The sequence below is a fragment of the Bufo bufo genome, chromosome 1 (assembly GCF_905171765.1).
Source record: "Bufo bufo chromosome 1, aBufBuf1.1, whole genome shotgun sequence".
Classification (NCBI taxonomy): Eukaryota; Metazoa; Chordata; class Amphibia; order Anura; family Bufonidae; genus Bufo; species Bufo bufo.
The window spans coordinates 444,902,333-444,917,868 of NC_053389.1; the positions used below are offsets into that span (position 1 = coordinate 444,902,333).

The 15,536-nt window shown below is 39.0% G+C and overlaps 1 protein-coding gene across 3 annotated transcripts in view; it reads right to left on the reverse strand.

Annotated features, from left to right (window-relative positions):
* SLC41A2 (solute carrier family 41 member 2) overlaps window positions 1-15,536 on the reverse strand; it is a 157,471-nt gene that overhangs the window by 71,255 nt on the left and 70,680 nt on the right. For all 3 annotated transcript variants that reach the window (XM_040408036.1, XM_040408031.1, XM_040408043.1), the window contains exons 4-6: window positions 10,740-10,811; window positions 4,415-4,559; window positions 326-472 (exon numbers count right to left, since the gene is read on the reverse strand). In XM_040408036.1, coding sequence (XP_040263970.1) covers window positions 326-472; window positions 4,415-4,559; window positions 10,740-10,811 — 364 coding nt within the window. The remainder of the gene's footprint in view (window positions 1-325; window positions 473-4,414; window positions 4,560-10,739; window positions 10,812-15,536) is intronic.

The window sequence follows — 15,536 nt, forward strand, 5'->3', positions numbered from 1 at the left end:
CGCAACAAGGCAAGTGCAGTCCAACTTCTTCTTGCTATCTTTAGAAAGCAGGTCTTCGTAGTCCATCGCTGACCAAGCAACTGTCAGAAAACAGCCGAGAAACAGGCAAAAAAGTTTCAAGGCACTTTCTTAGTGCCACTACTTTTGACTAGCAACCAGCGGAGGTCAAGGGTGGCATATCCTGAGGTAGTCCAGTTAAGGAATCCATTACATGCCATGGGAACTGGTCAAGAGGTTAATTTCATTAGTGCCAAACAAGTCAATTGTCTGAATATTTTAAAACATGTTTGTGGCATAAGCCTCTATTCAAATGAAATAATCTTACCAATGCAGTTGTAAAGACCCTGGCTAATCCATGCCAATATGGCAAGCGTTATAAGATCACCAAAGCTGGCAGCAATAGGTGTGGCTACATTGTCTGGGTTTATTCCCGTTTTCTTTGATCCAACAATCACTCCTACCATAATGATACCTACATTATGAGAAAAAAAATTAGATTATAATAAAGTTCCCTAACAAACATACTAAATAGCCTCATACAACAAGCCACATACTTCCCCCTAGCAAACTGGGCAAAAGAAAAGTCATAGGATGAAGTGTCCCCATTTTGAGAAAAGATTACAGAAGAAGTTCTGTGAAATCAGACTGACTGGAAAGAGGATGTTTTTTTTCTCTACTTTATATATTTTGAGGAATAACCATTGAAAAGTTTTTCTTTTTGTTTTGTTTTTTACTTTTGTTTGATTGGGTTTTTTCACTTTTCCATTGTTTTGCTGGAAGGGTCCCCTGACAGTTAAGTTGATCTTGGGATGTCCCAATACTATGACTCCCAGAAATTTGTCTGAAATCTGTGAGGGAAGCCAACAGTGATTTTGAACAAATGAAGTATCACACAGAGCCCATAGAAATCCTCCTCCTCCATAGCTAGCAATGCTCCATGTAATTTGTTTTATGGAGGTATTTTTCAGCAAGCTCAGAAATATAGTGGCAGATATGCGACAGGCTGGCTAGGGGTTGGCTAGTTTTAAAAGGAAACAAAAAACTCAGAGAAACCTGCAATAAAGAATGGGTAAGTACTTATCTGGCAGACCCTGTGCCCTTGCTCCAATTCTTCCAGCAGGGTTCTATTTACTAGGCTGAACTGGTGACATCACGTCAACAACACGTGACTGCTGCAGCCAATGATTGCCCTCAGCGAAGCACCAATGATGCCACTGATTGGCTGCAGCGGCCACATATTGTCGAAATGATGTCACCGCAACAGCTTAGTAAATAAAGTATGGCAGGGAGATTCAGTGCAGGGGCACAAGATCTGCCAGGTGGGTATTTACCTTCTAAAACTGGACAACCCTTTAAAGAATCACTAAAGATAACCAAAACCTAAACATTGTGTCACATTTACTAATGCTGTCTAATATGTAGACAGTGTAAACTGAGACTGCGGAGTCTGAAAATGCACCACGTTTATTAGTGGTTCACGCTGGATGATATATTTGGTGCTTCTTGCTCGACATAGAACAATGCAACAGCACTCTGCAAACACAAAACATGACTTTAAAAATATACTAATATTAATACTATGCTCATTATATAACTGTCAGAATCTTGGCAAAGATATTTTAAATCAAACTAATTTGTGTCCATCCACCACAGCAAGGTAACCTCATTTGCTTTTTGGGTCATGCATTTTTGGGTGAGGCTTTTTGGGTCATGCATTCCTGACTAACCCATCTTTCCTACAGGCTGATTTTGATTTATATGGTATAAGGCTGAAGAGTGCTCTGCCTGTATTCATTGGTGGTCATTAGGCACCAGCAGAGGTAGGATACGGAGTTGGCTCAGTATACAGTATATTTGGAAATGGCTTTCTCTAACTTTATTGGAGGCCTGCTGTCACCAAAAGAGGTAGCATTTAGCGTAGGTTCCTGTTCAAATGAGATTACCTTGCAGTGGTGGACGAGCACAAATTATTTTGATCTCTCATTTTTATATAATGAGCTTAGCAGTAGTATTAGTATATTTTTTTTATAGTGTCTATAACATTAGTTCATAAATTCTGTATTTGCAGAGTGCTGTTGCATTGTGTTTGGATTTGTATTTTCAGCCATCGCAATATGCACCTGCACATGGGGATGTGCTGACTAATTTAGTTTTTTGTCTTGCATATTTCTAGACACGTTAGATGCTTTTATCTAAGTTTACACCATCTATTGATGGGCTTACTGTGTGCCGAAATTTTCTTTAACATTGTTGCATTTTAGTGAGGTGCAGGAAGTGTTCTAATCCATAATAAGTGTCAAGCAAGGCATATACACTTATTCAGGGGTAGGCAACCTGCGGCACGCCAGCTGTTGTGAAACTACAACTCCCAGCATGCATACTTGCTCTGTTCTTTTAAGAACTCTCATAGAAATAAATGGAGTATGCTGGGAACTGTAGTATCACAACAGCTGGAGTGCTGAAGGTTTCTGATCCCTGCACTAGTTGTTGGTGCAAATTGAGCCAAATTTGGCGTAGTAAATCACCCTCATTGTGATATGACTAGTATAGGGGCTACAGCATGACACAGGGATTAAAATAACACCAGAGATAATTCTCATGTCATGCATCCCCTCCTAAGGCCATATATTATACACAGCACAAGGCTTCAGTTTGCCTGGAGTGTCAGTAAAAGCACAACAATGTCAAATACACCTGTAAAATGTCAACAGCCTCTCTATACCCTTGAAAATGGTTTATTTTATGTTATGAGCTAGATTGCATATTGGACATCATTATACAGAGAGACATCCTATTGAGAGTAGCCTGCTGGCATAGGTTGGCCATATTCTATTTGGAAGTACAGGGAGTGCAGAATTATTAGGCAAGTTGTATTTTTGAGGATTAATTTTATTATTGAACAACAACCATGTTCTCAATGAACCCAAAAAACTCATTAATATCAAAGCTGAATATTTTTGGAAGTAGTTTTTAGTTTGTTTTTAGTTTTAGCTATTTTAGGGGGATATCTGTGTGTGCAGGTGACTATTACTGTGCATAATTATTAGGCAACTTAACAAAAAACAAATATATACCCATTTCAATTATTTATTTTTACCAGTGAAACCAATATAACATCTCAACATTCACAAATATACATTTCTGACATTCAAAAACAAAACAAAAACAAATCAGTGACCAATATAGCCACCTTTCTTTGCAAGGACACTCAAAAGCCTGCCATCCATGGATTCTGTCAGTGTTTTGATCTGTTCACCATCAACATTGCGTGCAGCAGCAACCACAGCCTCCCAGACACTGTTCAGAGAGGTGTACTGTTTTCCCTCCTTGTAAATCTCACATTTGATGATGGACCACAGGTTCTCAATGGGGTTCAGATCAGGTGAACAAGGAGGCCATGTCATTAGATTTTCTTCTTTTATACCCTTTCTTGCCAGCCACGCTGTGGAGTACTTGGACGCGTGTGATGGAGCATTGTCCTGCATGAAAATCATGTTTTTCTTGAAGGATGCAGACTTCTTCCTGTACCACTGCTTAAAGAAGGTGTTTTCCAGAAACTGGCAGTAGGACTGGGAGTTGAGCTTGACTCCATCCTCAACCCGAAAAGGCCCCACAAGCTCATCTTTGATGATACCAGCCCAAACCAGTACTCCACCTCCACCTTGCTGGCGTCTGAGTCGGACTGGAGCTCTCTGCCCTTTACCAATCCAGCCACGGGCCCATCCATCTGGCCCATCAAGACTCACTCTCATTTCATCAGTCCATAAAACCTTAGAAAAATCAGTCTTGAGATATTTTTTGGCCCAGTCTTGACGTTTCAGCTTGTGTGTCTTGTTCAGTGGTGGTCGTCTTTCAGCCTTTCTTACCTTGGCCATGTCTCTGAGTATTGCACACCTTGTGCTTTTGGGCACTCTAGTGATGTTGCAGCTCTGAAATATGGCCAAACTGGTGGCAAGTGGCATCTTGGCAGCTGCACGCTTGACTTTTCTCAGTTCATGGGCAGTTATTTTGCGCCTTGGTTTTTCCACACGCTTCTTGCGACCCTGTTGACTATTTTGAATGAAACGCTTGATTGTTCGATGATCACGCTTCAGAAGCTTTGCAATTTTAAGAGTGCTGCATCCCTCTGCAAGATATCTCACTATTTTTGACTTTCCTGAGCCTGTCAAGTCCTTCTTTTGACCCATTTTGCCAAAGGAAAGGAAGTTGCCTAATAATTATGCACACCTAATATAGGGTGTTGATGTCATTAGACCACACCCCTTCTCATTACAGAGATGCACATCACCTAATATGCTTAATTGGTAGTAGGCTTTCGAGCCTATACAGCTTGGAGTAAGACAACATGCATAAAGAGGATGATGTGGTCAAAATACTCATTTGCCTAATAATTCTGCATGCAGTGTATACTTGCCTTGAAGTAGGGATGCTATAAAGGCAGTGGCCACGCTGCTGGAGCAGAGAAGTATTGCATGGTCTAGGCGGTATTTGCCCTCTGGAATCCAGCCCAATATAACTGCTGCAACAGCAGCCAAAAACCCAACTACTGTCGCCTGTACCTACAGGAAAGAGAAACAGCTGTTCATACGTTACTGCAACAGACAATCAATTCTCAACCGCTCAACATGCAGGTTTAAAGTATGTGATTTTCATTTCTCAATCTTTCCTGGTCAAGCTATATGTTCGATACTCCAGCACAGTCTAACAATTTATTTAGCAATTCACGGTTTACAGAAAGCCATGTAGAACTGGGTTGGCATTATGCTTCAAAGGGTTTACACCCCAACATTAATCTCTCAAATTTTAACTTATTCAGATTTAGTCCTTCAAGGAGAAACACTGATGATCTAGCCATAGGAGAGGCCATGAATCTTTCACTTATGGGGTTCAAACCCCGCCAATGAGAACAATAAAGGGACATGGCTCTCCCATTCAACTGAATAGGACCTTGCAGCAGTACAAGACACAGCCACCACTATGGACCATCCACTGTACCTACAATATGTAAACAGTTAAGAGGAACCACCCTCCCAGTGTAACATATTAAAGATATGCCATTATCAGTCCTTGATCCTTTCAGTACCGGCCACTTTTCACCTTAACCCTTAGGCTACCAGCGCCATACATGTATTGCGCTGGTGTGATGAATAAACATGACGCCCGCTCGCACGTGCAGCGAGCGTCATGGCAGGCAGATTTCTGCTGTTTCATACAGCAGAGACCTGCGGCTAATTGCCGTGACCGGCAATAATGCCGATTGCGGTATTAGATGCTTTGGATGCCGTGATCAAGCGAGATCACGGCACCTAAATGCGCAAAAACCCGGATGCTCGCTCTTCCGGGCTTCCTACCTATGCCCCATGTGTTCAATTCGGGCATAGGTAGTTGCGCTGAATACTGTTAGCCTTACTGAGTAGGCTAACAGTATTCAAACTGCAATTCTTATTTTGGCCACCAAATGGCAAGCCAGGATAAGAAATGAGCAAAAGTGAGCAAAATAAGCTAATAATAAATTCCTGATAAACCAAAATTAAAAATAAAAATAAAAATAAATGTAATAAGCTCATAAATGAGGCACATAATAAAAAAAATTAAAAGTTAAAAAAATATATAAAAAAATATATATAAAAGTTTAAATCACCCCCCTCTCCGTATAATTAAAAAATAAATACCTAAATAACAATAAATGTAAACATCATGGGTATCACTGCGACCAAAAATGCCCATACTATTAACATAGAAAAAAACATTTCAAATACGGCGAATGGCGTAACGGAAAAAAGGGTCAAAATGGCTGATTTGCCGTTTTTTCATTGCTTCTCTTACCCCAAAAAAATGTAATAAAATGTGATAAAAAAAGTCACGCACACTCCAAAATGGTATCATTTAAAAGTACAGATTGTTCCACAAAAAATGAGCCCCTAAACAGCTCAGTAGACATAAGTATAAAAAGGTTATGGAGGTGAGAATATGGAGATATAAAAAAAAAAATTCTCAAAGTTTTAATTTATTTTTACACTATTTAGACATAAAGAACCTATAGAAAATGGGTAAAATTAGACTCCAGCACTCACTTTTTTTCGAAGTATCAAGTTCTCCATTTATTCAGTTACACACGGACAGTACAGGGCTCAAGAATTCTCTTGGTACAGGCTGTTTTTGACGCGTTTCGAAAAGTCTTATTCGTAAAAGTGGAGTGCAGTTGGCGCTCTCAGGTTTAAATAAGAAGTCAAGTGTGCTTGGTAGACTCTATAATTGCTCCCACCTGTGACTGTGCACTGGGTGGAGAGAAGGAATAGCACGGGGCAATCATAGTTACTCCCCTTTGCGCAACACTTGTTCTAAATAGTTGCCACCTGGAGCGTCAAAATCATTCCAGTCAAGTATCTAACATACATAGAGTTACATAACATTTCATTAAAACCAAAATTGTTTCAATATGTACAGATATCTCTTTCAGCATATTGAAATTTCATAGCTAAGAAAAAGAAAAAACTGAAAAAAAAAAAAAAAGAAACAGATAGATGAAAGGAAGAAAAGAAAACTCTGCTAGGAAAAATCATTGCATTGAGTAGGGATCCATTCACATTGTATGTGCGTTATTTCTCGATTTATCTTTCAAAAGAAATTATTGAGAAAAATGTTCATAGTTGTGTGCACTAACATGGTACATGCATAATATGAATGCAGACAGTGAGAGGGAAGGACAACAAAAGGGAGCATAAGTACATACATACATCAAACCATCTGCCGCCGCAAATCAATAAAAATGCATAATCTCCCTTCTCAAATTGAGGCCCTTTGGATATCTTGTCTCCAACTTAAAAATCCAATAGGCCTCTCTCAGATTAACTTGATGTTTTATGTCTCCTCCTCTGATGGATACTTTTACATGTTCTATAGCATATGTTTTGAAGTATTTTAAGCTACGGTTATGTCTGTCAATGAAATGTCTGGCAGCGTTTGATATATTGGTATAGGAGGGATTGTTTATATAATTAAGGTGTTCTAAAATACGGTTTTTAAATTTCCTTATGGTACATCCTATATACATTTTATTGCAATGTTCGCAGAGAATCACATAAACTACTGCCTTTGTATTGCAGTTAATGTAGGACTTTATGTTATAAGTCTGTGTCTGATCTGCATTACAAAAGGTTTTTATATTTTGTACATAGTTGCAGGTTCGGCAGCGCTGGCTGCCACAACGTGTAAAGCCCTTGTATGTCAACCATGTATCTGCTTGTGGACAAGATTCACGTATAAACATGGATGGAGACAGGGAATTCCCTATTGTTTGTGGTCTTTTAGAAACGATCCTACAACCCTCTTTGAGCACCGTGTCAAGTATATTGTCCTCATGTAGAACTGGAAGATATTTTCTAACAATGTTGCGGATTAAATTGTATTGACGACTATATGTCAGTACTAAAGTGGGTTGTATAGTTTTCTTTTCATTTGTGTTATTTTCTTTTAGCTCCTCTTTTGTACTTTTTAATTCCGCACACTTGTGATTTGTACTTCCAGTATAAACTGCTTGTTTTTGAATTCTTTCCTTTCTGCATTTTTCTCTGTCAGATTTATCTTTGGTTATTTTGTTGTGTTCGTTTGTATTTTTGAAGAGCAGTGTTTCCCTGCACTTATTTTTAGCTATTTGTAATCCTCTTGAAACCATCCACTCTGGATATTTTCTTTCCAATAGGCGTCTCCATATTATATGGCATTCACGTCTGAAGGCCTCCAGTGTATTGCAGTTTCTCCTGGCCCGTATAAATTCTCCTACTGGAATAGATTTAATGGTATGGTGGCAGTGATGACTGTCAGCTCTTAGAATTGTATTCCCCGCAATTTCTTTGCGGTACGTTTCCGTCTGGATGACTTTATTGGGAATACCTGTGAGTTTTAAATCCAAAAAATTCACCATACTGGAATCCTCATTATATGTAAATTTGAGGTTGTAGGTGTTATTTTGTATGTACTCTATGAACTTATGTATGGCAGGCACATCGCCACTCCATATTATGAGCAGATCGTCGATGTACCTGCCATACCAGTTCAGACAGTGGGCAAAGGGATTATTAACATTGTATATGTATTTTAGCTCCCAGTAAATCATGGTTAAATTAGCAAGGGCTGGGGAATATTTAGCCCCCATTGAAACACCTTTTGTTTGAAGGTAGAACACATTGTCAAATAAGGAGTAATTATGGCACATAAGGAAACGGGTTACATCAAGGACATAGTCTATGAATTCATTCCTATAACCACTGCACTTGTGGAGATGATACTCCAACGCTTCAAGTGCAATGGAATGTGGGATAGAGGGATATAATGCGACCACATCTACCGTCAACCATTTATATTCAGAATTCCATTTTTTATTATAAAATGATCGCAGAACTTCTGATGTGTCCCTGATGTAACCCGGTGTCCTTTTAACCATAGGTTGGATTATGCAATCCAACCAATTGCCTAGTCTTTCAGTTAAAGACCCTATGCCACTAACTATAGGGCGGAGCGGTGGTGGATTAATCTTTTTATGCATTTTAGGGACTGCATGCATGATTGGGGTGATAGGGTATTTTACATTCATGTAGTCATGCTGTTTTTGTGTAATATGTGAATGATTTAGACCTGTTTTCAGGATATTTACATATTCCATTTGATATTTTGTAACGGGGTTAGACACAAGTTTAACATATGTATCATCCTCTCTCAAAATTTGTATCATCTGTTCATAATATACATCCTTATCTAAGACAACAACGGATCCCCCTTTGTCTGCCATTTTTATAATTATTTTTGAATTATCAGCTAGCTCTTTAAGAGCTTGTTTTTGTTCTCTGGAGACATTGTGGGATACGCTGGCGTCTTTGAGAGTGTCATGCACCTGTTTCAGCTCCTTCTCAACCAATTCCTGAAATAAATCCATATTAGGAGTACGAGACATAAGTGGATAAAAGGAAGGATTTGAAGTTTTGAAACTATACATGTTGAGAGGACCAATAGGATTAACAGGATTAATTCCATGTTCTTGTTCCCCCTGGAGATCCTCCAGGCATGTCAGAGTCAACTGCTCCTGGAATTCCATTCCAACATATTGGTTATACATGGTTGGAGTATCCGACACGCTTGGAGGATATCCAGGGGGAGGAACATCAAAAGAAATGTCTAGCTACCGTAAGTTGTCTAATAAATCTATTAATATCCAGCAGTGTCATAAATAGATCAAAGTTTACACTAGGTACGAAATTTAAACCCAATCTTAATACATTGATTTGTTCTTTTGTTAAAGTCTCTTTGGACAAATTGATTACATCGTTATTGCAGGTGTATATTTCATCAGCTTTTGGTACATTAATTACCTCCTCTTTTGCCGGGTTGCCATTGAGTGTCCTTTTTCTATGTTTGCGCCCCGCTCTCCGGATTCGTTTTTTGCCGGAGCTGATTGGTAATTTCTATTTGGTTTATTTTTTTTGTAGTAAGAACCTATACATATGGGGTATCGGTATAATCGTACTGACTCAGAGAATGAAGGGCATGGGTTAGTTTTGCCGTAAACAAAATGCCGTGGGAACAAAACCCGTAAAACGGTGGAGGGATTGCAGGTTTTTTTACAATTCCACCCAGTTTGGAATTTTTGTACTGCTTCCCACAACATTTTATGCCATAACTAATGGTGGCATTAGAAAGTACTACTTGTCCCTCAAAAAATAAGCCCTCATACATCTATGTGACCGGAAAATTAAAGAAGTTATGGCTCACGGAAAAAAGGGAAGAAAAATTAAAACGCAAAAACGAAAAAACCTCCGGTAGCCAAAGGGTTAAAGGGTTTCTGTCACCAGAATTAACCCTATTAAGCTAGTTGACATTAGCGATGTGCTAATGTCAGCTGAACCTAACTAGCCTATTCCTACTTTTATCTATGCCCCCGTTACTGCAGAAATATAACTTTTATCATATGCTAATTAATGTTATGGCTGCTTAAATGCAAAAAAGGAAACATTTTGCTGATCATTATGGTCTTTTCAGGCCTGGTCATTAAGGGGTTAAAATTCCCTGTTATAGCAGGCACAATGTAGGGCTAGCTTAGCTGAATGTAAGTACTTTTAATCCATATGGTAATGAGCAGTTAAGTGCACGGAACCACTTTGTGCACCCTTGTTCCCCCTGCTACCTCTGCCAGCCCCCCTCTCTCCCCATAGAAATATAGAAAATAGCAATTTTTGATGCAATTTTTAAATTTATTTTTGGTGCCGCTCATGTTTCAAATGAATTCTTCAGGTTATTGCAAACATTTCGATAACTAATATATGTATTTTTTATTATTTGTGTGCACAATAAAGTGTATTTTACACTAAATAACAGTGATTTCTTTTTTTAGGAGGGGGATTTTTTTTTTTATTACATCATTTATAAGTTTTTTTTAAATGATAGGATTACCATTTTATAACTTTATTTGACACGTTTAATGTATTACCACATTAAGTTGGGGAGGCTGTAAGACTTTTATCACTCCGGCTGTAATTACTTTTAAAAGCTTCACTTGAGATTAGATGCTGGTGGAATTTGAAAATACAAATTCTGTATATAGTGTACGGTAAGCATCAATCAAGACCCCCTATGGCCGAAATAGTGAAAGATAATGTACTTAATTTGATATGAAATTATGAGACTAAAAACGACATAAAGGACATAAAATAATCCAAGGAACTCCAGAATTATTCATTATTTATTACCTGTTTTAAGGCCAGATTCCCAATAATAAGGTTCCACTTCTCTATAGGTGAATCCATCTTCCCAACATTAACCTAAAATAAAGACAAGTCATCAGTTTTCTTCCTGTGAAATGACAGAATCTTATGTAATGACGCCTCTGACGCAGATGTCAACAGAGCCTTATTAAAAGGTATTCCTTCACTAAATTCCATTTAAAAAAACACCACAAATTAAAGGAAATAATAAAAGAGGAACAGGTGGAACATATATACAAACTACGATTGGTTAACCAGACCCCAGTGCTCTACACGTGTAATAAAGCTAGATAGCCTCCAAAATGCCGACTACAGAGAGTTCATGGTGTAGTCTGAACAGTAAATCATAAAACTGTTTAAGCAAGGTTTGGCGTAAAATGTGACATTTAGTCGTACTGTGAGGTGAGTCAAATTTGTGACTTTTCTCCTACTTGACACATCTGAAAGTGGGTGTACTCTCTAAGGAGATGTATTTTAGGCCATACTTATTAAAGAAGCACTCCTACAAAATGTTTCTTCTCTGGCCTGTTAGAATAGAGTACATGAAATAAATTGTAGTGAAGGTAATCTTCTTACCAGCGAATATAGTTGTGAGTTATCCCCTCTCTTCTGACACAGTGGGGCAGTGTCGTACTTTACACTGCCTGGTGGACGGAGCTTTGTAAAATTAGAGTGTCATAAATCCTGCACAAGATTTGTCCTAGAATTTTGTCCATTCATCAAAAAAACTATCTAGTTTAAGTTTAGTTTTACCCCAAAAATACACAAAATATTTGGCACATTTGCCACGCCCTTTTCCAGTGAGGCCAAGTCCCTGTTGCCAGGCGAGGTGGAAAAAGCTTAGAAAGTGTGTAAAACGGTTAGGCCTCTTTCGGACGGGCGTCCCAGATTTGCTCCGAATGCATTGCGGGAAACCCGCGTGAGTGTGCACGCAATTTCAGTCAGTTTTGACTGCGATTGCGTTGCGTTGTTCAGTTTTTTCCGCGCGAGTGCAATGCATTTTATGCGTGATAAAAAACTGAATGTGGTACCCAGACCGGAACTTCTTCACTGAAGTTCCGGTTTGGGTTCGGTGTTGTGTAGATGTTATTATTTTCCCTTATAGCATGGTTATAAGGGAAAATAAATAGCATTCTTAATACAGAATGCTTAATAAAATGTTGCTAGAGGGGTTAAAAAATTAACTCACCTAATCCACTTGATCGCGCAGCCGGCATCGTCTTTTTTCTTCTTCTTTCAGGACCTGCAAAAGGACCTTTGATGACGTAATCGCGCTCACCACGTGGTGACGTCAGCACAGGTCCTGCTGAATGAAGATAGAAGGACCTTCTTTTACGTCATCAAAAGGTCCTTTTGCAGTTCCTCAAAGAAGAAAAAAGAAGATTATCCCGGCTGTGCGATCAAGTGGATGAGGCGAGTAAAAACATTTTTTTTAACCCCTCAAGCAACATTTTAGTAAGCATTCTGTATTAAGAATGCTATTATTTTCCTTTATAACCATGTTCTAAGGGAAAATAATACAGTAAATTGACTTTAATCAATTTACTAACATCTAACTAACATCTCCTAGCAACCATGCGTGAAAATCGCATTGCATGTGCACTTGATTGCGGATGCTTGCGATTTTAACGCAGCCCCATTCATTTCTATGGGGCCTGCATTGCGTGAAAAACGCAGAATATAGAACATGCTGCGATTTTCATGCAACGCACAAGTGATGCGTGAAAATCACCGCTCATCTGCACAGCCCCATTGAAGTGAATGGGTCCGGACTCAGTGCGGGTGCAATGCGTTCACCTCACGCATTTCACCCGCGCGGAATTCTCACCCGTGTGAAAGGGGCCTTAATAAATGTATTAAGTTAGTAAAAGCAGCAAAGAGAGTGGAACGGTAAAGCAGAACATGGAGTGGACTGCTTTTGAGGAAACGGTAAGGGTGAGCTGTTGCTTTAAATAATATGAAAATATTTAAAGGTTTCCCCATAGAAAAACATTGCAATCACTGATGTACTCAGACGCAGCAATTTTACTACTCCTTTTTCAGCTACAGACACACGTAGCTGCTGTGACATGGTTGATAACTGAGCCGACATGCAGTTTTATGTAGGTTTCAAGTCATTCTTACCATCCATGCATTTTTTTTTTCAGGTAAATAGCAGTAATTGCACTGCGGACAATAAAAATCCCCTAAGACCCGCCCTGGCTTGCAGTAAAAAGGTTATGTCACTTCAGTTGTCATTCACACGCCGCCTACTTCGGTAAAAACTGGTGTTCTCCCCAAAAATAACAATTCTCTGCTGTTCATTACAACTGTGCAGTGTCTTGTTTCTCTGTCATTCCTCCCAGAAATCAATGCATTTACAATTTGGTGTTACTATTGCCCTTGCCAAAGGGGCGTCTATACACACCGACTGTCATCACTGATTGGACACTGTCAGACTGTGTAGAGTCACAGCCCCAACTGATAGGAGTCAGTAGTCATTTGAGCAAGCAGTAAATGTGCAGGAGAAATACAACGTAAAAGGAGCATAACAGATTAAAAATAATAAACTAATAATAAATAAATAATAAAAGTAATAGGTAGGTTAAAAAAAGGCCATTCTCAAAAAAATCCTCAAAATATGTATAGCCAAATTCATGACTTTCCAAAAAATATGTTCTACCGGCCCCCCTTAGGAAACCACAGCAAGCCAGAGAGAGCAATACATCCAATTTAAATTTTTTATTTCATACTGTTCTACACATTCTTTGACCGCGTTCCTTGGCAATTACTTTACGACTCCACTGCATTTTCGCGGAATGGTTATCGATTATTTAATGTTGAGCCCTTTGTTTAACAATTTGTGCCATTATACAACGAGCTGAAGACCTTGCGTCTCGATGTACAAAAGTAAAGGTTTGTCGCTAACACTGGGCACGGACGTTATAAAGAGAAATGAGCCTGTCGGCATCTGGAACCTGAAAGCAATTAAATTTGTCATTGATTTTCTGGGTGATACGTTTGTGCTACAAAAAAAAAAAAAAGCTGCACAAATAACATTTTGTGGGGATCAGGTTAGACATGACACACACAGGCATTACGATCGGATTGCTGGCTTCTGCGTTTCCATCCACAGTGTGGGTGACCTTGAACAAATCCGCTTCCTCTCATGATGAATAAGAGGCTGGAACGGCACTAAAAGCCCATTCACTTGTCTGCGTCTAGTGGCTCTTCCTGGGCACATTACAGAACGTCAATAAATTATTCTACACTTAAAGGGGTTCTCCGAGAATTAAGAAAATGAAAATACCTAAATATTACTTTATTATACATATATTCCCAAATACCTTTCATTAGTTATAATGGCTCATTTTGTCTAGGGAGCAATCATCAGGGGAAATATAATGGCCGCTGTCCTATTAGTGCACACAGAACCTGTCCTAAATCACACAGCAGGACAAGTAACTTCACAACACTGAGGTAAAGAGCTGCCTCATCCTCCTCCTACATATCAGGGATTATGATCCTGACTAGAACTGATAAGATATTTAGCTGAATCTCTGTAGGAATAGAGTTCATGAGGAGACGTGAAGTACTGAGAGGACAGACAGGACAGTCTGTGGTAATAGAGACTGCATACAAGAGCTGCTGCTCATTATCCACATCCCCACCTCCTCTCTGTATTTCATGTTTCCTCATGAAGATCTTATCATCTGTATTCAGGATCATAATCCCTGACAAGTAGAGAGGAGAATGAGGATGAGGCAGCTCTTAAGCTCAGTGTTGTGAAGTGACTTGTCCTGCTGTGTGATTAGGACAGGTTTTTGTTTGTAATAATAGGACGGCGGCCATTTTATTTCCCCTGATGATTGCTCCCCAGACAAAACAAGCCATTATAACTAATGAAAGGTATTTGGGAATATATTTATAATGGAGTAATATTTAAGTATTTTAATTTCCCAATTCCTGGAGAACCCCTTTAAGACCAGCACAGTCTCATCTGTAAAGGGACCACACGTGGGATTTCCTTGGGTAAATGGAAATTTATTGTATGGTGAACATTCACAGCTTGGACGTACAGGAAAAAATAAAAGTCTTATTTTTCTGAAAAGTCCTATCACAACCTGAAAATATAAGACTAGCCCTTTTGTGGGGTGGAATTTAATGCAGATTTCACCCTCTGCATTCCAACATGCACAGAAATCGACAACATGAAGGGAACCACGTGACTTTGAAATTCCACATCTTGCATAAAATTGTGGCAGATTTTATTATGCTGTAGGTGGAGGGTAGGTTAAAACCTCCTTTAGTTGCAGTACATATGCAATGTGTGAAACCAGACTTGGGTGTCTCTGTGAGAACACAGTGGTAATTGCAGTTTTTCTGCAAAAAAAATTAGGAAAATCACTGGTAACCACAGGTCATTTCATGTATTAATTCCATAATTATTAGGATAACAATACTTCTAAGAGAAAAAAAAAAGGATTAAAACTATAAAAACCTTATTTAATGTTATAATGATACAAACCTTAGATAGCAGTTGGCCAAATAGTCATACAGACAACAGATATTCCTTCCCCTTATACGTGTAAACTTGGCTAAGCATGCATGTGTTTTCAATGGGTAGTAGGGAATAAGCCTCTGTTAGACACCTGTTGGTTGGCAATGTATAAACCATAAGCACAAAGGATAGGGCACGTTGAAATCCAAAATGCCCGCTCCTACTCCCCTCGACATCAGGGGAGAGTTGGGATGTCCCCATACACATTAGATGGTCAGCAGGTCCAACTGAAATCCGTGAGG